The following is a 26,989-nucleotide window of genomic DNA, read 5'->3' on the forward strand; positions in this document are numbered from 1 at the left end:
ATTCACTTCTCAGGTAAACATCTTGTAGAAGATGTTTAAAAAAAACCAAAAAAAAAAAAAAAAAAACACACTTCAATGAAAACAATTCTTGATTACTTGATTAGAAGCAATAACAGAAACCAGCACTTGAATATTTTCTAGTAATGAAAATTCTTGTAAAAGATTTGAAATCTTTGGTCAATATTAATAGAAATAGTTGAAAACCAGAGGCTGTCCCAATCAAAAATTGCAAGAAATGAAGGAAATTTTTTATCAAGCCTTTAAAGGGGCCACTTTGTTAACATCCTGATAAATAAGGCAATTTTAAAATGTTGAGATGGATTAAAACTGAACAATCTTTCTTTTCCAGCACACTTCCTTAAACGCACATTGCAGTAGCCATTATACCCAAAACTGTATGACTTCATATATAATTAATCTCGAAAACAGACATTTTCTAAAAATCTACCATCAATAATCCAAATCCAATTTTTTCCTAAAAATAAATTTTACTAATATGCAAAAATACACATATGCCTTCTCTAGAAGGTAAAAATATGGTTCAGAGTCGTTCACCGCTAAAATCGATTTATACTTAAGCTTTTTGCTGTGAAATTTGACCATGATATTTAAGATGGTACTTGGTGATTGAAAATCAACAAGATACCAAACTACATGTACATTTGAGGATAAAATACCACGGACTGGTTATTCAGCAACCTTAAATCACATATCGCTGTTGTTTTTTTCCACACAGCACCAAATTTAAAAAAAAATTCCATCAATAAATTCTAGGTTAAAGTTTTTGTATTCCAGAGATGTTTATACGGAATGAAGGTTACAACAACAACAACAACAACAAACAACCAGATTCAACAGCAATAAACACTTCTCTAGTTATTCGCAAAAACCATGTACCAAAATATACATCTATTCCCGTTTTCTTGGAGTAGTAAACATTACATCAACCTTGTGCGACCAGGACACAAAACATAACAACAATCAACCCTGTCAAGTTGGGTGAAACAACCATGGCTCTTTGATTTCCATTTGCACAGCAAACAATGCATATATCCCATCAACTTAGCACTTCAAATATATCATCAACAATAAAGGTTTCAAGGCGGTTTTAAGAAAAAAAGAAACTTCATTTTGAAGACAAGAATTTTTCAACAGACAGCCCTTTTTTTGTAAAATAACATTACAAAAAAAAACTGCCAACAGTACCTGGATGTTTGAAATGTTCAGAAAGTGCTTTTTCAGTGATAAGACAGTTTACAGGCCAGAAAATGGAACTTTAACCTTATGGGGCTCTGATTCTGCGCAATACCAAGAGTCTACGAAGAGTTTAAATTTCTTTTAATACAAGTACCAAAAATGCATGCAGATTTTTTGGAGTATTATCAAATTTATGGCATGATCTGCAGGATTAATATAAAAGTATAAAACTTTTGGAGGTTTAAATCATTAGTGACAACCTTGCTGTGGTTTTATCAGTTCTTCCATTTTGCTACTCTGTGAGAAAAAAAAAATCATCAATTCAATTGTTTCTGTCAATTCTAAAGGGTTCGACCTGGACCATTTCTCCTGCTAGTGGTAAATGTATTCATCCCCACAATATCTGTGTATGAGACAGTTAAAGTATACAATTACCATGAGCCTCTGCTACATGAAATCTTTTCAGCCAATGGCTGCACAGATGGAATGGGCTCCTGTACAACTATTTAAGCACTTGTATAGCTATTTTGTTACTATCAACCTACTGTAAAATTTTCACCTAAAGTTTAGCACTTTTCAAATTACACACTTTGCTTAATTCTAATTTATTCATCGACCCTACGGGGCCACTTAAGAGTTTTCTGTGATGTCGGATTAATTTGTACTCAGAGGAACTTTAGTGTTGGTATCAAAAGTATCATTTTATGGTCTTTACACGTAAAGTGCATTTTTACACACCAAGCTTAAGGTGAAATACAGTAAATTTTAACCATATTAAGTTATAAATTACTTACTGTCAGATTCTCATGTAGTCTGCTTACAAGTCAACTGCATAATCACTGCTGAAGAATAATAATCAAGATGTGCCAAATATAGAAACAACACTAACTGTCTGTGTCATGGGTTGAACATTTTTTTTCAAAACTCCGGTTTTTGAATTTCAATCTCTTCAAACATCTGTGTCATTTCAATCACAAAACAGATCTGATATGCACATATATGGGAGTATGTACAGCACGACTGACAAACATCCACATGCAGCTACATGTAGACATAACCTTATGATAACATGGTGATATATACTTACATTTTTTAACGTATATTTATATATATATATGTCCATAAAATACCTAATAAACAAGACTTGCTAACCTATCAATTTCAGTTTGTTACACAAACCCTCCCTGAATCATCAAGTAGTTTGGAAATGAATCACTTGAAAAACCATTTGATTGACCTCAAAACTGCACTACATGTAGAGCTTATGTCACACCTGGCCTGTTGGCCACGAAATATATGAAGATACATACGTATACATAAATTCATCTAATCAACGACCACAACACAATTCACAAACATGCCAACAGAAATGTAAAAAAAAAAACAAAAAAAAAAAACAGTACATTTAATATCGCTAAAGGAACTTATTCAATTTTAGCACTGCCACCTTTAATATATTAAAGAAATGGTAAGTAAAAAGGTATTATACACAGTTCATATTATACAATGTATGTAGGAGATACTATTGATAAAACTGTCCAAAAACACATATGAAGAAGCTTAGCAATACGGGCTGAAGTCACAAGTCTGGTTCACCTACACACAGAAATGGAATGACCTGTATCCACGACAACCAAAGACAGTGGCTGTGGCCCCTATTTCCAAGCTTAGGCTATGCTGGCAGTCACCTACACAGAGATTGCTTCTTCTCCATAATTCCATCAGTCCTTTTCAAAATCATGCCATCCTGACAGGCACACATCTGCTGTACTCCAATGTCCAGTGGATTTGTCTTGACAAAGAAGTGCTGACAGAGAACTACCTCTCTAGGAGTCCACATCTGCCATATACTTTCGGTACTCGGCTAGATAACTTAGCCAATTTAGCAAAATACTGTTCAATGCCAATAGCGTGACATACATGCATGGTATTGGTACAGGTTTTCAGAAATGCTTCTTGTGTCGAAGGTAGCAACTACTGGTGGAGCATCAAATTCAACATCTACCTGAAAGCAAGTCGGTTCTATGCAGCCATCATGACCTGTTCATGGTAGACTTGAGAAGCACCTGCAGTTATCTAATTCACAACACTGGACATTTACATAATACAATCAATATGACAAGAACATTTTGAGAATGAACTGTTCTTCAACCATGAAGAGTAGGCTGTCCAGTCGATCACTTTCTGTCCTAGGCCACCATGGCTAGGCTTAACATTCTAAACCATCCAGCTCTGCTTGTCCCGGTCTGCTTGACTCCATTACACCAGCGACCAATGACAGCAGCTGTCCTCTGGACGCGTTACGCATTATTATAGGTTTCGTACAGCAGCTTGTTGGGAAGCTCTGGCATTGTCCCACACACCAGTTTACTCCATATCACATCGTCTTCCTCTGTGGGCAACAGTGATTTTTCCTGCTCCTCACCTGGCTTTCCCATCATGTCTTTGTTAGATGTCAAAGGTGTGATCTCTGAAGGCATTTTCCCACAGTTCAAAGATTTAGAATGTAAGGAGGGCTCGAAGAGGAAGGGCATGGCCCCCTGCAGGTCAAGGTTGGTGGACTTGGGGCGGATCTTGATGTCCGTCAGCATGTTGTGATCCATCTTTGTCTTGAAGGTGCCTGTGCGTCGTTGTCGCATGACAACGTAGACTAAGACAACGATAAGGAAGAGGAAGATGAAGACAATGATAGCGAGGACAGCTGTAGCCACCAGGTAGTTCTTCTTCTCTGGACTCTTCTCTATCGGTCCTGGACAGAAAAAGTACATGTTTAGTTCAATGTCTGCAGATCTAAGGTACAAGTCATCTATAGTTACCCTTAAAATTTAGCGTTTTTGGCTGCGACTAAGTATGTTGGTGTGTTTGTTGTTTGACTGTTTGATCAGTTGATTCTTTTTCAATCTCCTTTTTTAACATGGGCCATTCACTCACCATGGGGCCTGACATGCCTGAGTGCAATCAACACAAAATCCTATAAAGGGAATGTCTTAGATATTGCCAATTTCAGCTTGTTTTCAGACACGAAAATTGTGTTTTTCCACGATACTGTAATTAATCCCTGTCATTCAGTTCATGATGGGTCTTCTTCAATCGAGAAGCTGACTTTAACAACAAAGGTATATCAACACATAAAGGCAACTGCTGTGTTCTTGACATGCATGAGATTGACCAATCCACAATTATCTTTAACACTGAAACTTCACAATATGTACAGGTCTTCTAAAGTCCCGAACATAACACTTCCGCTAAATACAAGAACTTCAATGCGAGCAGTGATAACAGAAGAGGAAAGAAAGACTACAGCCACAGTTCCATTAAGAACTGAGTTTGGCAAATAAAAGAGAAATGGAAGGTAAAACCAGTGCAGCAACGCCAGTTTGATATTTGGTAAATGCTCACACTTAACCGGTGAAATATAATTCTACAAATAAACTTCCAAGAAGTCCTCTAAGTTTGATTGGCAGCCAGACAAAGGCCATATCACTACAAAAAGCATTTTTGTTTCATTACCTTTTTTAAAATTTTGCTCAAAAGGCCATAACACAACACATGCCATTGACAAATAAACTGAATTCAGGTCACAAAAACATAGCAGGGTCTTGTGCAGCTAAAACAACATAAAAGTATCAAACTGAACCATGTGTACTAACAATTTGGGTGACCCCAACATCAGACTCTGCGACCCCATTCATGTTTACACATGTGGGGGTGATCCTACATTCCACCATGGAGTGGGAGTGATATACTGGCCTAGGGCAACTGGCACCTTACTTCACACACAATCTAACCCAAATTTACTCAACTGGGACAAAGATACACCAAAATCTGGTTGGTACAGATAGCATGAGGGGTGCATCAAGAATTATTTAGCAAGAAATTGGTCTGACATTTAAATATCAAACCAAACTTCGACCTTACTGTTGATTTTTCAAATAACCATAACCAAAAACAAGAGTGGAAGAGAATTAACCATTTTCTGTTCTTTTCAGTGATTATTAAAAGACTTTGAAAAGCTGTCACTTTATTACAATCTTAGCTTCTGTAACAAGAGTTAAGCCACTTGCCAAGGCAACCTGGCATAGTCATCAAAGATCGTCTAACTGTGCCATCTATGGGACGAAGCACACAAGAAAACTACTGCTGCTGATTTATGGAAAACAATTATCCTATTAAAAGTATCGTTAAAATATCATCACCATAAACGCAGGTGCGTAAATATACAGAAACCACTTCTGATGAGACTAGTAAAGTATCTGAACAACACAGAAGCTCTTTTTTTTTCTTTGTTTATTTTTATACTGGAAACCTCATTTATGTATGGTTATACCCCAGCCAGAGCTTCTTGAAATATGTGTGTCTGGATGTTTTCCAGTTTTTTTTTCTCCCTTTCTTACACAGATATCTTTTGGTCCATACATTTTTGCTAGTCACTTTGTCAAGCTTAGTAATGGATAGGTGTTGCTTTAACCAAAACTTCAATGACTGAAAGATGCATTTCTGTGCAAAGGAGAACAGTCTTCATAACAATATACTGCACTTGACCTGAATTTTGCAATGGTACAAAAGTGATAAAATATTACTTGTATTACACTTGTTTTTTTTTCCAGCAGGGTCTCCTCTTACATGTGTAAGCATCTTAAGAAACAAATCTCCAAATAAGTCCAAATGACATGGACAAAATTGAATTTAGGTCCAAATACAATAATATTTATTATTGGCTTTTGTCTTTAATAAAATCCTGTGTATGTTAAGATAACCAATATCTACCTCAAATTCCAGTGCTGGTATAAGTGCACCAACACCACAACCATATGTTCACTCTTCAGTGCATGAAGGGGAGATTGTCAAGGTGCTACTGGACATTTTCCATAGAGCAGCTTTCACTGAGAAGTAATTATCACCAGAAAGCTCAATTCCTGGACACTTTCGATGTACTGCACCTAGACTTGTAATTTACTTGATGATGATTATCAGTAAAAAAAAAAAAAAAACTTTGCATGCATGTGACTCAACGTTGTGGTATTTTTGTCTGGGCTCTGCCAACAAACCTGAATCAGAGGGGTCGTAAAAAAATTCCAGATCTTCATAAGCTCACCTCAACATACATCTTTGCTCTAAATCTGTTTTTTCCTCTCAGCACTGTTGGCACGGATACATGTAACCCTGTTAAACTTCCTGCTAGTTTCTTTATGTCATTTACAGGACAGACGCTTAAATACGTAAACCCAGTAGAAAAAAATTAATTAAGGTAAAACATGTTAATAATCTTGACAGGGATAGTACAGAGTCAACCCAGTAATCTTGTTAATGCTACTTCACATGAAAAAAAAAAATAACAAACACATTTCTGCACAAATACACGTTCAACAGTTCAAATACCAGTAATTGGAAATATAGTTGAAGTACCAGTATTACTTTGTGTTTACTTAAGAATTCCTAAGAATCAAACAAATTCTTAAGTTACCTGAACCAGGAAACATTAAATGTGGACCAGTTTTAAGTGATTTTCATTTTATCTGCTGTGGTGTTTCTCCGTGCAACTCAATCTCAACGAATGTGAAACCAGTGAGCCTGAGTCACATCTACACACAGAATTGAAAAAGCCAAAGCACATGCATACAAAATAAGCCCTAACAGTTGTTTGTACTGCCCACATACACTTTTTGTATCACTACTAAAGTACATTACCATGAAACCAAGAAGATGTTTGTCAGAACTGTCTAAATTACTTCTACATGCATAGCACACAATTTCAACAAATTCCACATCCCTTCTTTACCTGTACATCCTTCACATTTCTTCCTAATTAAAATCCCAAGACGAGAATACTCCTTGTGATAACTGACCATTAACTTGCAGTGTGTATTAAGATATAAGTCAATTTATATCCTGCGATTCAATTCTTGTTATACACAGGCAGAAGGGCAAGGATCAACAGGTAAAATACATATAACCATGCAAAACAACCCTGCATCAACCCACAAGTCAGCCACTAGTTTGCCTTCAGTCTGCCTGTAGACTGATTCGAGAACACTGAAACAACGCTCCTGAAACCCCAATAATGTGCTACAGCAATAGTCCATCCCTTAAGGTCTCACATGGGATAGACAAACCCTGACAATGTGCTACAGCAATAGTCCATCCCTTAAGGTCTCTCATGGGATAGACAAACCCTGACAATATGCTACAACAATAGTCCATCCCTTAAGGTCTCACATGCGATAGACAAACCCTGGCCATATGCTACAGCAATAGTCCATCCTTTAAGGTCTCACATGGGATCAACAAATAACTGTGGAATGTTGGGCACCTGCACCAAGAATGTTTTTGGTGAGCTAGCACCGCGCCACTGAAAGCAGCATGGCTGGTAAGCTTACTCTGTATACTATCATCTCCAAGCAAAAGAAATGTTACAAGGAGCAAATAAGTAAGCACTGCATGACTATCATTCAAATATGTCAGCATTGACAAGAATCTAATCAGTAAGCACTGACTACAAATCAAATCACTAAGCACTGACAACAAATCAAATCAGTTAGCACTGTACGACTATCATTCAAATCCGTCAGCACCGACAAGAAATCTAATCAGTAGGCACTGACTGCAAATCAAATCAGTAAGCACTGATTACCAATCAAATCAGTAAGCACTGACTATGACTACCAACTTGGTATATATGGTTTTTGTACTGCACATACCTTCGTCCTTGTCTGGATCCAGCTGATCCGGTGGATGATTAGCTGGTGGAGGGACAAGACCATCATCTCTTGCAGGGAACGTATACGTAGTGTTATCTGAAATATGTGGATCTTCAATGAATATTGTGCAAGGGGACAAACCATTTTTAAAACAAGGGTTAAAGTGAAAGAAAACAACCCAGTGTTACGAGAAACCTGGGTTACATTTGAGTATCTTGAACATGTAAATGTATGCAGAAGAAACCCATCATGACCTCAATGATCAAAATTGTCTATAATTTCTATTTTCTAAAATAGGACTCAAGAATAATTGAAAGTAACTGAAACTCAAAGTCCTGATTCTTCTAACTCCATTCCTTACATTATAAATAAGAGCGTTGGTGCCGTAACTGAATGTACCTGTACAAGTTTATAATTTGACACTTGGCATTTAATCCAAATTGCAGATTGGAAAAAGGAGTTAAAACATGGTGACTTACTGAGGCAGACAGGGCAGCACTCTGTGGGTTGTTTGACACGTACGGTGCAGTGTAAGACAGGACAGACGGTACTCTGGCAGGACACTTCCCCATCCTTACACTGACAGATGGTGCAGTTGTCCTCCTGCCACTGCTCACCGGCACTGAACTGGACACCATGGTGTGTGCACAGAGCATTAACTTTACCCTCTGAAATTGGACACCACAGTGTAATTATTCAACACATGGGTTTTAGAGCTTTTCAGTGAGCGTGAAAAATAAATCTGATGTATATTTGCAGCATAGGCACCAATGTACAGGTCATGTTCTTGAAAAACTACGGACAGCATCGGAGCCCATCATCATGAACATTACTTGCGGATATTTTTCACACAGCATACATGTACAGGCGAGATTCTATATCACTTCACTTCATCACATGAACAGATTTCACCAGAAGTAAACCTGAAAATCTTTCCTTTTACAAAACTATTGGCTACAAATATGTATCTATTTTGTTCCATGCCAATAGTAGTTTTCAGCATGGCCCCTGACTATGAGATTTTTCAGCCATAAACAGACTCATGCAATATGTCAGAAAATTACCTACATGTATCTTAAAAATTGCCTTAGGCGGTTGAAGTGGAATACAATAAGATTATATTTGTTAAAAGCTCTCAATTTAGGTACATAATTTAAATAAATAGAATCTGAATACCCAGAGTAAACCATCGTCTCACCCCAATTAGCTAGGAAACCTCCTGATGTACGCCACAGCGGCTCAAAACCGTGTAAACTGGATTCAAGTCAAGCAGTTATATCCTGATCAGAGGCAGATCACGCAGCTGCATCATCATTAAGACCAACACTTTAGCTCACTGAGCCACTGAGGTCCTCATGAACAGTTAAAATAAAATCCTAAATGAGGTAAATTGCCAAGAGGCTGCACTTCACTAGCTAAGTGTGACCATTTGACAACCATCACAGTTTTGTCACTGCTCTGGTTTTTCTCTCAATGCTGTTGTCTGTTATTTATATTGACATGAATTTAAGAGAATATATATATTCAAAGAGTCTTACCGAGACAGCTGGGGCAGCACTGTCCCTTCTTAAGGACAGGTTTATCACAGGTTGCTGGGGGACAGGTCTGGGAGAAACAGTGGACCTGACCCCGCTTACACACACAGCCTTGACACAAAGTCGGCTGCCACACGTCCCCGTGGCTATAAACGGTCCCTGATGGGGAGGTACATTTTCCCAGACCAGGGGTGAGCTCGGTTGGAATGTTAATCCCACCTGCGAAGACAAAAGTATACATGTACACATGTATGTGTAGTTCTCAGAGTTCCATTACACATAAACATGCATGAAAACACGACTCTGCCCATGGATTTGAAAATGTGGATCTGAAAAGAACTTATTTATTTGATTAGTATTTCACGTCGTATTCAAGAATATTTCACTTATAAGACGACGGCCAACATTATGATGGGAGAAAACAATGGGAGGGGAAACCCACGACCATCCTTGTCATATGATTGCAGAGGAAATCAGCATGAGGTCGACTTGAACTCACAGCGATTGCAATTGGTGAGAAGCTCACTGGGTCATTGTGCTGAGAGAACTATGGAGTGTAGAGAAATAATCTGCAGACTTTTATGAAACTGTCATCTTTAGTGACACGGACAAATCATTTTTGACATCAACAACATATTAATTGCATAAATTCCGCTGAAAAAGTGCTTTAAAAGGTCGAACAGGTTGAAGATTTAGAAGATTAGCGACAATAATAAAAAAAAATTTTCCAGCCTTACCTGGGCAGACAGGACAACACCTGTCCTTGAGTTTGACAGGGAACCTGCAGAGTAAGGGGGGGACAAGTCTGTGTTTCACACATCACACCTCCGTCATGACAGATACACTGGGTACACTCATCTAAATGCCAGGTCTCCCCCTCTGCGTAATGGTTCCCACTCACAGCGACACAGCGCTCCTGTTCTCCTGTCCCTGGAACGGCGGGAACACTGATGTCTGTCATGAGAAGAGTAAATTATTTCATTAGCATTATGTATGTATGTTTGGGGTTTAACATCGTACTTGACAAGACTCATGAGTCCATGATCCAAAGTGCTGCTGCCACTGAACTAACATGCCAACGACACCATATGACACCCCACCCCACCCAGTCACAGTATACTGTCACCTGGCCAACCAGTCCGGTTTTCTAAGTCTAACCTCTCAGTACTGTGCCATGCGAGGCAGCAACAAGTACCATTTATGAAGTCTTTAGCATGACCCAACCCAGGTTTGATCCTGGGGCTTCGACTTTGTCATGAAATACCTGAAGACATTTTATTTCTTTTAATAATAGGAATAAAGGCAGGTTTTGGATGAGCAAGGGCAGGCAGAGCGCTTAACCAAATAAACACTCATTTAAGTGATACTGCATGTGAATGAAGAATCATCTGACCTTGAAAAGTGTCAAACTGTGGAAAATGGCAGATCAACACAAATACATTTATCCACCAGTTTTAGGTTAACCTACACAAAAACAAAACCCCAGCATTTACCTGGACAAGTTGGGCAGCAGTCCCCCACCCTGAACACAGGGCTCGTACACCTGGGGGAAGGGCAGGTAATAAGGGAGCACATCTCCTTGCCACTGTGACAGTAACATCGCCGACAGCCGTCGTGCCACGATTCCCCATCATCGTGTCGCCTTCCCATGGGGGAAAGGCAGGTTCGGCCCTCTTCAGTGAAGTGTAAGGAGGGTGTGGTCGGCTCTGGGGGAGGGGTCACACGATTAGCCTGGCGGTTACCCACCAACCAAGGCGCTTCTGTCAAGGAGACCAAAATGAACATGACTTGAAGCAAACAATTAATATATGTAGACTGTCGCACAACAATTTATACCACACAATAGGAATTGATCTACCAAAACTTCAACTCTATATCTCATTTTTCTAATATCTAACTAAATAAGTGGCTTTAATCAAATCACAAATTTTTAAAGGTGTGTCTTAATTATAACTAAGAAAAAATCCAGCATACAGAGCCTATTTATTATCCAATAGTTTAGTTACGATATATCTGGGTGTTAAAGGTGTTACAATGAGTCAAGAGAGAGTGAGGTATCTAGTCACACTCCCACGCACACCACCTTACTCCACTGACTGGACCAGAATTAAGCTGTTTATTTAGCTCTTGACTGGTCCGCAGGTCTGCTCTCCTGAAATGAGAGCATAGCCTGCAGTATGAGAGAGATACTGCGATACTGCGAAGAAAAACACTGCCTCAAGTCCTATCACTTATCACAGCCGCAGCAGAAAAAAATAATGGTTTTTATCCTGAAGCATCGCTAAAGATTGCTGGCCGCAAATGCCAAAACCTCCCCAAAACAAACTCTGCCAGATGGTAAAACATACCCAATTTTACCTATCAGGGAACCATCAGGCTAGTCAGTTCTGATGGAAGTGATTCCCCACCCCATCCAACCAGGGCAGGGTCCCATTTGTTTTTTTTTTACTGGACAGGTGCCCCTCAGGTAGCAGTCTTAGAACCATGCAAAGAGGTGACACTACAAATTGTATCTCATTACACCCCCAATAGCCAGATGTTTGGATTGAGTTTCACACACAAACATAATCCTGCTGAGCTTAGCCAGACAGAAACCAACACAAGCCCTCACTGATCTTCCCTCCATAATAGCACCTAATCAAGAGGGTAAACAGAGATCAGAGTACAAGTCCTCAATAACTGCCGACTGAATGCTCTCCCCTATTGAAACTCTCTAGTGGCTGGAGAAGATAAAGTTGTCCGTCCAATCCAAGCTCCAAACAAAAAGCACAGGAGATTAGTTTCCACAGGAGAATAGTGTTTCAGGATTAAGTGGAGGGATACTCTGTGTTAGGCACACAGACACTTAACATTCCTGTCCGGGGTTTTAACTGTGATTCTCTGATTCTATCAACAAACCATTGTACACATTCTGTCTGGCACCAACTCAGACTGTATACATGTGCTGGACACTTCAAGTGCTGAAATGAACACTCTCCGAAAAAAAAAGAAAAAAAAAGAAAGCAGGCAGCTAGCATACCATATCCCTGCCATTCATTCACAGCACATGCTGACCAAGAACTTGTAATATTTCTACTAAACAAATGTGAACAGCTACATGTACATGTACTAAGCATACAGCAAAGTCAAACAGAAACAGGCAATTTTGTACTGCAGAAAAAGCTTTTGAAATATGATTCAGACGATTTAATAGAAGGCCACTTTAATTTAACCTCGTCTGCCACATAATCGGAATATGATAGTTCAATTCAAGGACAGGTCTTGGTAACCACTGATGTTTGTGACATGCTCAAACATATTGCACACAGGCACTTAGGCTCAGGAATAGGTTCAGAAATCAAAGACATTTCTTTATTTAACTTTTTAGTTTTTGTTGAACTTATGTTTTGGATCATGACAGACTGAGCGAATCTGAAGTCTGAGTTCAAATTGAATGCAGTATGTACAGTTTTAGACTCCAAAATATATTTCGACTGATTGTTACAAGTTCATTTGTTTACATTGAAGATCAAAGGCTCTCATGTACAATAACAAAAGAATCTTTCTATTAAATCTGCATAAATTACTGAATTAGTCAAAACGAGAAAAAAAAAAATTGGGGCTTAATTAACGCATATTTTGTGAACAGATTAGACACAAAGACTTTTGATCAAACTCTAAATTTCCTGTTGCATAAACCCGTAATTCCAGATATTTTTAACACAGGAAAATAAACAAATAAGGCAAATATACAGGTATGAAGTAAAAGGAAACCATAATCAATGCATTCTGGAGACACACAAAAATATACACATTAGTAGAACACAGAACACACAGTCATTGGTGTGTGTCCTCTCCACTATGAACAGTTCAGGAATTTCTTCTGCCACTATTCTATTTATCAGAACTTCTAGTGATTTCAATTTAACTCCCATTAAATGTATTCCTGTCAACAGTCTTTGGAATGGTAATTGGTATTTCTATATTTCTGAGTTCTTACCTTTGCATTTGCATATGGTGCAGCTTTGATCATTGGTCAGGTAACCATGGAGACATCGCTTGGTGCAGTTGAAGGGAGGACACTTGTTACAACGACAACGTAGGCAGCCTGAGCGAGCTTTCTTGAAGCCATAGACACAGTACTTCTTGCAGGAGTCCAGACGGGAGCAGTGATGAGGGGGTTTGGTACACTCGCACACTTCTTCTCCTGTCTCTTCCACAACATAGCCATATTTACACTCCAAGTCACAGTTCTCTGCAGCAACAAAAACAGCCACTCATTGGTTACACATTATTTCCGTTATTATTACTGGGGTGAATGATGGCATGCAGTGAGATGTACATGTGTGATCTTACAGCATTGGTTGTCAAGTACAAAAAAAAAAAAAAAAAAAAAAAAAAAAAAAAAAAAAAAAAGGACACACATACCTCTAAGACATATCTTAATTAAATGAAAAAACTGCTGAGGCAAGTTCTAAGAACTGACTGGCCCAATGACAGATACGTGAATGCATACTTTCCTAATTCAGTTGTTCAGTAAAGTAAATTACAAAGTAAATTTAATAAATATACAAACATGTGAATGGTAAGGTTTTGAACCTATTTCCAAAGACTTTATTATTGTATTTATAAACTTAAAATAGCAGTGCATTTAATTATTTTTCTGCAGCTATTGGAGAAATCCAAAATATCATCCTGAGTTAAAGAATAAGATCACTTGTTCACAAGGGAAAATTCATACTGGGCCCTAGACAAGAAAACATGACAACATATGGCTATCTAGTAGAAAGATTTAATTGTTTATAACAAATGTCGTATACTTATTTATTTATTTGATTGGTGTTTTACGCCATACTCAAGAATATTTCACTTATATGACGGCGGCCAGCATTATTTTGGGAGGAAACCGGGCAGAGCCCAGGGGAAACCCACGACCATCTGCAGGTTGTTGGCAGACCTTCCCACTTACACAAATGCCGTATAAATTAAGTGAATAACTCTTAATAAATCTGTCTGACAAAGCCGTGGCAGTTCTGTCTGGATAAACTGTCTAGATGTAAGCTAATTCCATAGGTATACAAATGTATCTAATGTCATTAAATACTGAAACAAAAAAAGCATTCCTAATTTCTTTCAGACAAAAAGTGGACAGAGAGTAGACACGCAAATCATTTTTTAAAGGGGTATAACCTTAATTATGCATGTTTTTTAGTCACATCTAATATAAGGTATCAAAGTGAAAATGTATATATCTTCTACACACAAGCATAAATGTAACTAAACAGGTCAAAACTATGTAGAACTATGAAAGTTAGACAATTCCTCCATTTACTATGTATACTTGGACTTCATACCCAAGTACTAGTATTTACTTATTTGATTGGTGCTTTATGCCGTTCTCATGAATATTTCATTTATATGACGACAGGCAGCATTACAGTGGGAGGAAACCGGTCAGAGTCCATGGGAAAACCCACGACCATCCACAGGTTGCTGCTAGACCTTCCCACATATCGCCTGAGGGTAAGCCAGCATGACCTGGACTTGAACTCACAGCCACTGCGCTGCTGAGAGGTTTCTGGGTCATTGTGGCTATGGGGGCCCAACACCCAAGTAATAACAGGCCTAAATGTCAATGACAAAGACTCACTGATGTGTAATTCCTTGGGGAAGTTGTGTGTGGGAGGAGATATGTTCGACCACCCACTGAGACCCGTAACCTGGTGTAAATAATATCAACATTTTTACCATATTTTCCCGTAGGGGTAGCTTAGAAGCTCTCTTTTTACCTCTAATTATCAATTTTAAACTTCTCCGGGCCCTTTGGTATCCAACGAATGAAACTAATTTGTATGGCGCATCTTCCACTTGAAACTTTAAGAATTCTCCCATGGTTCTTATCTCCATGACATGACACTGTCCAACCATGGCAGGAGAAGACAGGAATGTCAGAAGCAATTTCAATATTTTCAAAGGTTAGCCCAAACGGTAGACGAAAAAAAAGTGAAAATTAAACGGCCAATTAAATCAGGGCTCTTTAGAAACTTTTGGCATAATGGTGGCCTAGCTGAACAAATTTTCCACCCTATTATTACACTACCGCTTAAGTGCTTCAAGATGGAAGAAAATTACCTACTGCCAAAAAAAAAAAGAGACCGTCACAAAGGAGTAAAGAGAGAAAGCAGTGCTGCTATAATTTACTCCGCCCTTAGCCTATCTATTCATAAACCCACAGTAGCGTAGTGTTTCTTTATGAAAAACTCTGCTTATATATCCTGGCACAACAGATCTGGCATTTCGAATCAATCGGCCTTTCGCTGAGTTGACAACCTGTGGTTTGGGACCATTCCTCCCCGATCATCTACTGTAATGAACACGAGTAGTTGACCAATTTTCCGGTGTTTGGTTACACTTGACTGCTGTGTCCTTCACTCCTGAGGGCCCCTCTCGGTATACATGTACCGACCAAGATATTAAGTCCTGTGAGCATACCCTGGCAACTTCAAAGTTAATCCTATTCTTCATTTATTACTTCATCTGATTTGTGATTTAAGCAGTTACACATACTGAGGAATGTATTTGTCACTCATTGGTTCATGTGTACAGAAAAACTTGGATGACTTTATCCTGTACTCTGGTGCTAAAATGTTTTGATTGATTTACTTAATGATCTGATTATTGTTTAACGCCAAATTTTCACTTATACAATGGCCATCAGTTCTACAGGTGGAGGAAACTGGGAGTGGCTGTCTGCCTGCACTCACCTTTGGCAGTTAGTGACAAACTTTCCCACATATCACATACATATAAGCACACCTTATCTGTTGAAGACAAGTGGTCTTCAAATATAGCACACAAATATCGTTGATCGCTTCACCAAAATCCCAAAAGCAGTGAGAGTGGGGAAATCAACAATATTCACTGCCAAAGGTCCTTAATACGTTTTGTACAAACTGTGTATGTCTTCAGTTCTCTATGACAATAAATACCCAGAACTTTTTTTTTAGAGAAAATGGCCTGCAATCCTCTTCCTTCTCTTGGACAGAGTAAAAGGCTACGTAGTTGGTCAGTGTAGACGAACGTCTTCATTGTGAGAGGAGTGGCTATGTGGGTGATTTATCATTACAATAGCATCTAGCCCAACAGAATACCCACAAATCCTATTGACAAAGCGCCAGGTCCACGCGGACAATCTGACACTTGTTTGCGGCATAATGCTAAGAGGACCAGCGGAGAGACACGGACATATTTACTGTGCATGACTTAACAGTGCTTACCAGCACTAATTGATCTGGGTACAGCCAAGGACTGTGTCCAGGCTCCTTAACACCACTGCTTATTCAGTTCCATTTGGTAATTTGCTATGAGGAAGCCAGAACAAATACCCAGGGGCCTAGTGAGTCTGCTCTTTGACCACAAAGAAATGTCAGAGAAAAGCTTGCGAGTTGTCAGAAGCTCCAGAAGCTCCGAGCTGTGTCAAGGGTCATGGCGGGAGACAGAAGCTTCCTACACCGGCCCAGACCTACCCTGACCCACACACCTATCACAAATGCCCGTTACATTAGAGAAAACTCGGCCTTTTGTCTGCACTCCCTGATAAATGTTTATATAACCCGATAAGAATGGCACAAGTTCAACTTAATATCGGCAGAGAAAAGACAGCCTTGTCCCTGTTAGATTTGTGAGGTCTTGCTCTACTGACATTGTCGTTTGTTTTTCCTCCCTTCCCCTCCCGTCCTGGTCCACACATTTGGCGAAAATATCACCAGCTCATATTTTCAATTGTTAAATCACAGCCATGTGGATGAAATACTGTGACAGGAGAGCTGCAAATGGCCAGCAATGAGTAATACAATTTTAGTTCATGCCATTATTAGCTTGCGTGCAGTAACTCTGGACTGAATGATTTTCATGTGTATCTGTCACTCTTGGTGACAACACTGTAAAAAATCACTACTCTTATGTACATACGTTTCATTAAAGAACCCTGAAATACTGTTAACAGCTATAGCAAAAAAAAAATACACTTATACACTGCTGACCAAATAAGACAAACACCACAAGCTCCTGTTATATAGACAATTGACAGGCCCGTCAGGGAGTCTGTCCATTAATTGTCAAGGTACAGTGTTTTTTGTCTTTTTTGTCAAAGGTAAGCCATTCTTGAGTCATCTATGTATACACTGTAAGAGTTTTCCATTTCCTACACAGGTTGATTACAAGTCACTGATCAAGGGCACTTATATTATCAATCTCTTGCATTTGGGATTCACACCATACTCCATTAAACACTCGGATCATGAGTACATACTGAGTATTTCTCCAGATTTTGTGGCCTTTTTTTTTTTATTTTTGTAGTCACTGATAGTTAGCATATTGTCAACTCAATAGGAGGCCCTTGTAAAGCAGGGAACAATATCCAGTATTCATTAAGGGCCATTTGAGAGCTTAGACAAATAGTGTCAATGAAATGAACGCACACGAGTATTGAACACACAGAGAAATGGGGACACTCTTGGCTCAACCTGTCACAATTGCCGCTTAAATATTTGACAAGCAAAAACATGAACCACACATCTCCCCTGACATGCCGGACAGAGTCTCTAGTGTTTCAATGGCCATTCACAAACTTCATTCATAAAAAAAAAAAAAGAAGTTTATTACTTCTCCAGGGGTCAGCTTACAGTTGAGCCCCTGACACTACTTTACCTGTTTTTAACGACGTCATGGTTAAAAGGTAAACTGTACATGGGAGGGTTAATTTATTGAGGTTTCCCAGGTGATCTGTTTGTACGAATAAGCCAGTTTGACATATGCTCAATGCGTGCACAGGCAAATTCTTCTACACTGGACCATAAAATTTGTTATCTTTCAGAAAAGTTAATTAAGCCCATAAGGAGTTTGAACACACTTATTGTTAGGTACAGTTACAAATGGGACAGAAATACAAGGCAGTGCCATGAAGGTCTGCACACTCAAGTAACATGATATTAAAATTGCCAATATGTATTTTTTTCTTCTTTATTTTTTTCAGGGGTCTGAATGCAACAATGCGTTCTCTTCTGTTTCCTATATAAAAGTCTTACTGCGTTACACTAAAATAGTTCTCCCTTTAAATAGTGAAACTTTAAACACATATGGCTTCCACTGTTCTTTTAAACCTCTTTAACATGATGCTTGTTTAGTTCAACCAAGCATAAGCTAAAATGTGAAGTATACAATGAAAGAAATGTGTTTTCAAATATACAACATACAAACATTCAGTCTCCAAGAGTGCACACACTGTTGTGAACTTGCCTCAGTTATTTATTCATTTAGTTATTTGATTAGTGTTTTACATCATATATTCAAGAATATTTCACTTTCTGTAAATCTTCAACCTTTTCAACCACAAAACGCACATTTTAGAGAAATCCATGCACGCAATTATTATGAAATTGAGGGTAAAAATGATTTGCTTGTGTCACTAAATATGCAGACTTCATAAAAATTCCAACCTATTTTTCTCTGCACCCGATAGTAGTGTTCTCAGAATATTTCATAATATTGGTTGCTGCGGTGGTTGAAAAGGTTAAAGAATTAGGGCATTCAACATCGGCCAGCATTATCCTGATTGTGGTGGGAGGAAACCAGGCAGAGGAAATTACCTGACTTATATATATCAGAAAAACTTTTAATATGAATAGGAAATTTGATACAAAATATACCTACGTATATTATTCATTCAGAGGAAAGAATTTTCCTGGCAACATAGCAGGCAGAGAAACTCTTATATGTTCAAATTCACATCACACTGGATCTTAAAGTGATGAGAATGTGCAGTTAAAATGTTCCTTAAGAATGTTGAAAAAATGATGTAAGGTGTCACTAAAACTGTGACAAATTAGAAAACAGATGGTTTCACCACCCACCTGGTTTACATTTGCAGATGTAACAGCCTGTGGCGTTCCTCTGAAGTCCACCCGGGCACACCGCACTACAGTTACTCATGTCTGGACAGTGGGCAGGTTGAGTGATCACAGATGCTTCTGAAACAACAACCACAAACATTCACCTGATTTATGATCAAAACAGCAAAATAAGTTTACAGACCTTCATTCCTCAACCTTTTTCAATCTTCCTCAACATTTAAATACAATTTACAAAAGTTGTAAAATTGAAAAATCAAAAGCCATGCAAATTCAAACTTGAAACAATTTTATCTACGACTAAAAAAACTGGATTGGCAATTCCTGTGACGCTGTGCAGGAAAAGTCACACATTTAGCAATTTTGTTTTCCAGTATTCCTTGACATATTCAACATCGTCTTGAACACTGGCAAAACATCTGAACACTTCAATGCCCTGAAAAACTTCAGAACTGAGCAGAGCCGACTTGGGCTGCTATTTCGGATTTCCGTTATTGATACTCTTTTGTTATGAAGACAAAAACTGGCACTGGATCACTAACTGCTACTTTAATTTCATGTGTACAAAGCAGGAAAATGGCAGCCTCTGATAAAAGGCTGATGTCAATGTGATAGTTTATTGCACAACTGTATGGGCTGAGCAATGATATTTAAATGGGCATCCACATATTACAAAGGCCTACTTACATTGTCTATGTGTAGTCCTCCCTTTAACAATACATGTACTCACACATGTACGTTCCTAACAAATATCTAATTCATTGTCTCAAAGTGCTATTTCATTGTCCCCTCTCCGTTACCTCACCAGTCCAAAATCAGCGAATTAAGAGTATTAGGTCATCCCATATAATTTTAAATCAGTACACATTAATTTGAAAAAAAAAAAAAACAAAAAAGAAACTAAATTAATCTTTATGGGTAATGATGTGTGAGGTACAAATTGTATATAAATCCATGAAAATTCACCTTAACTGGTGTGGAATGCTTTAATAATGAAACCTGAACTCTTCAGTAAACGATGGGTTCACCAGCCATTAAACATTATAGTTCACAGTTCTGTCAAAATGCAGCAAACTGTTATTAACATTCACTAACTTGAGAACAATACAACTCCAGGAGACATCTTTCAACAAAACTATTTTAGCTACCTTGTGAAATTTTTTCATAAATAATACCATGACTAAACTCCACAATTCATAGGAATAATGACAGACTTTGAAGATTTCTGAAAAGTTCCTGGAAAACCTCTTGTGCATGGTGAAACAAAGGGGAAGTAACCTTGTCCCAAAGTGGGAAACCGACAGCACAATTCTAAGAGGTGTATAACGTTTGCTTGCCACATTCACTTAGCTGCCAATATTCTTTATTTATTGACACTGAGACTAGGTTTGTAGGGAACTGAAATATTTGACAACACCACGACAATCACGATGTTAATATTTGTCCACCACCTGGAAGCTAGGACTGAGCTAGCTGTCAGATTGATGTTTGCACCGGCCACTTGATTCTTAATGGTAACAATCCGCTCTACGTTAAAAAAAAAACCAAAAAAAAAAAAACCACACACACACACACCTGTTGCTACATATAGCTTGTTAGACACCCCAGGTAAAGCACGTTTTCCTGAAATCATACCCGAGCAACTTCAGATACTCACTTGAGGGGGTAGGAGAGGAAACACAAACATAAAAAAACAAAATACTTCAAGATTTGAGCCAAAATTCTGACAGCTATTTACATTTTTGGCGGCTCTGGTTTCCACATGGCTAAACCCTGTAATTAAGTACTAACCTACTCTATGCCAAATCTTAAGGGTAATGCACTCTTATTGCTCCCTACTCTTCACTCTGAGATAATCATGTTTGTGAAGTGGCCAGTTTTACTTCATGCTGACAAGAGCCCTTGAGATGGTTTTGGCATGCTAACAATATAAAATTTGATGCCTAACAAAAAAAAAAACCACCTAAAACTATTTGAAATCTACGAGATAGCATCCATGCAAGAAATGCCTGAAGAGAATCTCTTGAAATCTAGATCCTAAACACGCAAAAGCAGACAAAAGATTACCTGTGGATTTAGAAGAATAATGACTCACTCAATGTGTCATGTAACTAAGACATATGTGTGATGTCTACAGGAGGACACATCTACACAAGTATCTGACTATGTCAGCAATGGTGTCTATGACACTCTCCATTTCAGTGATAAAACATTGCCATTTAAGTCCCATAAAGAGAAACGAGGAGTTAAGAGCTGTTATCCAATACCTGCAATGAAAACCACAATGACACGTCCAAGGAATTTGAAACACTGCATTTTCTTCTTGCCCAACGCAGTAACTTATGTTGACGTGAATGGCCACAGGAAGCCTTGCGTCTTTGCAGCGATTAAAGAGGTGCAATTTTCTGGTGATCTATGCGATCATGAAAGGATAGCATTGTTACGCTAACAACCAGGAACAATAAGATTGGGGGAGATTTACTGGGGTTGTGTCTAATGACATCAGGTTGACAATGGCCCCCCTGGTGGGTTCCGGCTAGATAGAGGGTATCAGTGTTATCAAAGCTTAGCTCCTCACACAGGTGTGTGCTACTGACAAACAGGTGTGACGATATACACCGATCTCTCACCTGTCAGTCATAGTCTAGATTGATCAACTGATGTCTGTGGTATTTAGGCAGCTTAGCTTAGAGACTCAAGACATCATCTCTACACTGCAACTCATCAAACAAAAAACATTCTGCAATCTCTAGGTTTCTAATTGCACTGGTAAACTCGAATTTTCCCTTGGAACTGTACAAAATTATACAATCTTTACAGAAGAAACAGAGATTGACTAAAGCGGCTATGTCAGAGATTTAATACATCAATCAATGCAAATCCAATCTAATTTTTTATGTCATTTTAAAAGAGCACATCTAGCAGCCTTGCCTGTGCATATGTTACCATTCAAAATTGGTAATAAACTTTCTAAAATTTATAAAGCAGGTCAAACTTTATCAAACTTTACAACTAGTACAGGTACAAGAAAAACAGTAATTTGAGACATTCTTAACAGAGAATTTGATTTCGCTAGTGACACCTATTAACTGTAACAGAGAAAATTACATTTACAAGTAAAAATTTTATAAAGACACTGTATTTGTAAGTATCATAGGATATTTGTGTCAACATTATAAGGTTTGTGCTAAAGATTTAGTGCATTATTTTTTTCTGAAAAAAAAAAAGAAAACAACATTCAGTTATACTGAACTGCTACATGTTGATTTCTTGGAAACTGCCTTAGTTTGAACAATCTTGACAAATTAGATAGTTATAAACTAAAAGCGCAAACTTAAATCTAACTTTTACACATATGAAATTTGGGCCAAGTTACAAGATACAAAAACGTGTTGACCCACCCATAAGCTTAGCAATGATGCAAAAGCACAGATACTCCGAAAAAAATTGAGATATCTTGAAGATGAAAAATAAAATTTTGTTCAAATATTGAAACGTCAAATATGCGAATTCTCAGTTTTTTCTGTGTATGTATGCTTTTGCATTATTACAAATTACATGTCTATGTACCTTCAAAACATGTAGTAAAAGATCTATCTTGTTATCTACATGTACATTAGCAATAAAGAAAATCCGATAAGTACATGTATATTGCATGTCAGCTGATCCACTACAAGTATCAATCATCAGAAAATGCAGATTTAAGGGATACAGAATCTATTCTGACTGGCTGGTGTGCGAGATAGGCATATCCTTTTAAGTATGGCAGATATTATTCAAGCGTGACCAACTCTGCAAAGTTTAACCCAGGAAACCGTATCTCTAATCAGCACTAATTCTGTATCCCTGTAAAATTATGAACACAACTAAAACGTAAACACCCTGCAGAGTTGATGAATATGCACAGGCTTGGAATATATTCCCTCGTTACAACGCTGCTGTTGATTTATTTCTTTATTTGATTGGTGTTTTACGCAGTACTCAAGAATATTTCACTTATATGACGGCGGACAGCATCATAGTGGGTGGAAACCAGGCAGAGCCCGGGGGAAACCCATGACCATCCGCAGGTTGCTGACAGACCTTCTCACGTATGACCAGCATGAGCTGGACTTGAACTCACAGCAACTGCACTGGTGAGAGACTCCTGGGTCACTACGCTGCGCTAGCGCTAACCAACTGAGCCACGGAGGCTCCTGCTGCTGTTGAGGGTCAATTCTTCCTACCCTGTTTTATGAGTAAGCACACTGTATGAAGTTTGTTAGCTACTCATAACCTGCCATAGAGGAACATACAGATACATATGTAGTCTTATGCTGAATACTAAACGTAAAGCCAATTTACAAGTACTGTAATATCATGAATTTCACTGAATAATTATATGATCACTAAGGTTCTGGCTGAAAAGAATTAACAAAAGGTTTTCTTCACTGACACTTTTGAAAGTATATACTGATATGTGCAATAACGACTTTGTCCAAAAAATGGGATATATAGTTCGTGCCATGTGAAATCCTGCTTCTCAATGTGAATTTAATTCAAACATGATAGGACTGACAAGTGAACACAATTAAGTCCAAGGCATAATTTCGCCTTACATGACTGATATGCTCTATGTTATACTGAAGCCCATTAAACTGAGAGAGTTGTATGTAGGTTTTTATTATGCGAACATTTTGATCACCGATGATACAGGAGAAATGTGTGACATTCCAGCAGTAGGAGATTAGTAGTAAAACAATGGCCTGTCTGGCTTGGGTCAAAAACAAGGTCAATCTTGTCACTAACCTTACCAAATACCATATCCAATTCAGACAAAAAATGTTCTCATCTTCTCACACTTTGGGAGAGTACATTTGTCAATCAATTTTCATACACAAAAATTTGGAATATTTACCTCTGGTCTATCTCAACAATTTGTTGAGATATGTAGGATGTGTAAACCTTGATCTCTTGGCTAACTGACATTTCACAAATAGTTGTCAATCAGGGTTTGTAATAAAAGCCTGTAACCTACATAAAATGTTCTGGTATGTAATACACGTAGCCCACCTCCTGTATTCTATGAAAGCATGGAGCGCTTGCCACATTGAGGAATGCACAAATGTGCTCACATGTATAGATTCAAAGGTGAATATATCAACGATGTTTCACTCGTACTTGTATGTACTTCTCTTTCTCAGCATACATTCATGTGTTTCAAAATCTCTGAATAAACTTTTCAAATTTTATCTACACATACATAGTGGGTTGTACAAAAAATGAATACTCTTAAAGATGTGTGTTAATCCCGTCTTTATGTAGTAAATGTGAACTTTAGCCTTTACATAATACATGAAAATTTGACCTTTTAGCTGTTATATAAACATGATTAATTTGAATTTCGGCTGTTACATATGTACTTTTGAACTTCAGCAATGTCTAATAAATTCGAAATTTTGTTGTTCCACAAAAAAACTTAAGGATTTGTAAAATCATCAATCCAAACGTTTGTAGCTTGTCCTTCATAAATATACTTGTTTACTGTCATCTACAATAAATAATATACATGTGGATCCTGCATTCAGTGTTCATTACCATGGAATATAAACTCGATCACAGCGCTTCAAAGACAAGTTTAAGGGGACAGAGTGCCGGTCAATTAGTCCCATAGGTTTTGTGTTTCTGGACAGGTATGCAATCATTAGTGCTTCTGTCCGAATGAGGTTATGTTGCGGGCAGTGACAGGTTTACCTGTAGTAAGTACAGGTGAGAAGATGACAGCCCCAGGCCAGGTGCAATCACTTCAGGTCCACTCAGCCTGTCTTACCTGTGTACCTGTCACTTCATCAGACATGCCACAGTTAACCCAGCTAAACCTTGTTTACACGAACAGATGACAGCTAGGCACTTTATAGGGGTAATTATGCCAGCTTGTTCAACGGAAATTTTAGTATCATGAAAAAATGCTACTTTTTTTTCATACAAGAAGCTTGGGAACAAACCCCTGTACACATGTTATGACTAAGTGATTTACTGAGTGATTGGTTCACTTTTGGCACTGTTTCATTCAGGTTGACATATCTGAGTTTATGGTATCATTAATATCTGCTCTGCTTCTCAAAAGCGAAGTACTGTACTCCTCAGTTTACTGTCAGAATTGATAGAAATTCAATACTGGAAATGCTCTTGCACCTTTGCCTCAAATTCGCAAAGTCAGAAGCCAGCTTTCTTTAGTGAGGGCAGAAGAGAGATTACAAAATCAATCAGTGAATACAACAGAAACAGTAGTTTAAAAGTGTTCATAAAGTGTTTAATAATTGTCTGCAAATATATCTAAGATAAGTGTCAAGGTATTCAAAAATATGATAAACACACAAGAGAAGAACACACGGAGCAATCAAGGCCTTCTCACGTAAACTGTATAATTTTTTTTATTAAAGATGATATAAATGTAGATACCTAAACAGCCCCTTACAGAGCCCCCCAACAACTCAACAGATGACCTGAAAGCTTTATCCTTAGTTAATGCCTGTGACCCAGCAAATGGCTACTTAACCATATGTTAATGGTTTATCTGGGAATTGAAATCACTTGAGCTGTATTTGTTGTGGTCTCTGGTTTAGGTTAATCCTCAAGTATTACCTGTACAGGTTTTATCTCACCTGGATAGGGGAAGGGTGTGTGTGGGGAGTGATGTGCCTGTGGTCAGTGGTCAGCACAAATGGCCAAGTGGCCAATCTGACAAGCCTATTGACATTCACACATAGGGATTAACAACTGACCACAAGCTTCTGACATGTGGCAGTGGCATTTGGAAAATACCAACTTCAAATTAACGCAAATTTGATACAAGTGTACAGGATTGATCACTCATCAAACTGACCACTCACGCTCGTGCGGTGTGAAAATAACACATACACACTGGAAAAGAAAATAATACAGTCAAGGTGCGTCAAATCATTATTGAATTTTCTATGAATACTCTTTTCAAGAAAATACTGCTGCATGATCTCTCTCCCTTTATGAGCAGTCATGATTTACCTGCATACAGGTGCATGTAGAGCGTTAGACCAAATACTAATCATCATATACATGATATATCAAGTTCTGACACACCCCTGTGGCACCAAATTTCACTACAATAGTATCTGCTGTCATCAGCAACATCGGTTTACCAGGCAAATCAATTTTGTCAATTTCCTTTAGTTTTACACTGACACGTATACCTACTGTGCTACATTTTCTCTGCCTTTCTGGACACAATTAATACAATACTTTTTGCAAAAAAATAATTTTTTATGTTTATATATTCATGTCTGTATACATTAAAGTTACGTAAATGTCCACAAACTTTTTCAAAGAAGTTGTTTTCTTATACTTTCTCTCTTATAATATTGGTTTAAATTTCATTGTACACTTTGGGGCTAAAAAGAACTTTACCTCTGATTAACTTGAAATTACTTCATGGCCAAGATTTAGTGGTTAATGTTCACTTCCAAAATTTAGGGGCTAGCTTTTGTTCTTTTTATTCTATGTCATATCTATTACTCACAAAATTTATTGCAATTCATCAACCTGTTCACATGTTTGCAAGGTGTTTATTTAAGCCTATTATGAAGGTATTACTCTGTGTTAACTGATAAAAATAATACTTTTTGTGAAGCCCTGAAACCGGTTAATCTAAAAAATG

The 26,989-nt window shown here is 38.0% G+C and overlaps 1 protein-coding gene across 1 annotated transcript in view; it reads right to left on the reverse strand.

Moving 5' to 3' along the window:
• Positions 1-1,273: 1,273 nt before the first annotated feature.
• Positions 1,274-26,989, reverse strand: part of LOC135467111 (cysteine-rich motor neuron 1 protein-like) — a 73,770-nt gene continuing 48,054 nt past the window's right edge. Inside the window, 9 exon segments of the mRNA XM_064744871.1 lie at positions 1,274-3,946; positions 7,896-7,991; positions 8,375-8,563; positions 9,434-9,649; positions 10,168-10,228; positions 10,230-10,384; positions 10,924-11,190; positions 13,410-13,664; positions 19,321-19,437. Coding sequence (XP_064600941.1) covers positions 3,498-3,946; positions 7,896-7,991; positions 8,375-8,563; positions 9,434-9,649; positions 10,168-10,228; positions 10,230-10,384; positions 10,924-11,190; positions 13,410-13,664; positions 19,321-19,437 — 1,805 coding nt within the window. The 3' untranslated portion in view covers positions 1,274-3,497.

Source organism: Liolophura sinensis, chromosome 6 (assembly GCF_032854445.1).
Source record: "Liolophura sinensis isolate JHLJ2023 chromosome 6, CUHK_Ljap_v2, whole genome shotgun sequence".
Classification (NCBI taxonomy): Eukaryota; Metazoa; Mollusca; class Polyplacophora; order Chitonida; family Chitonidae; genus Liolophura; species Liolophura sinensis.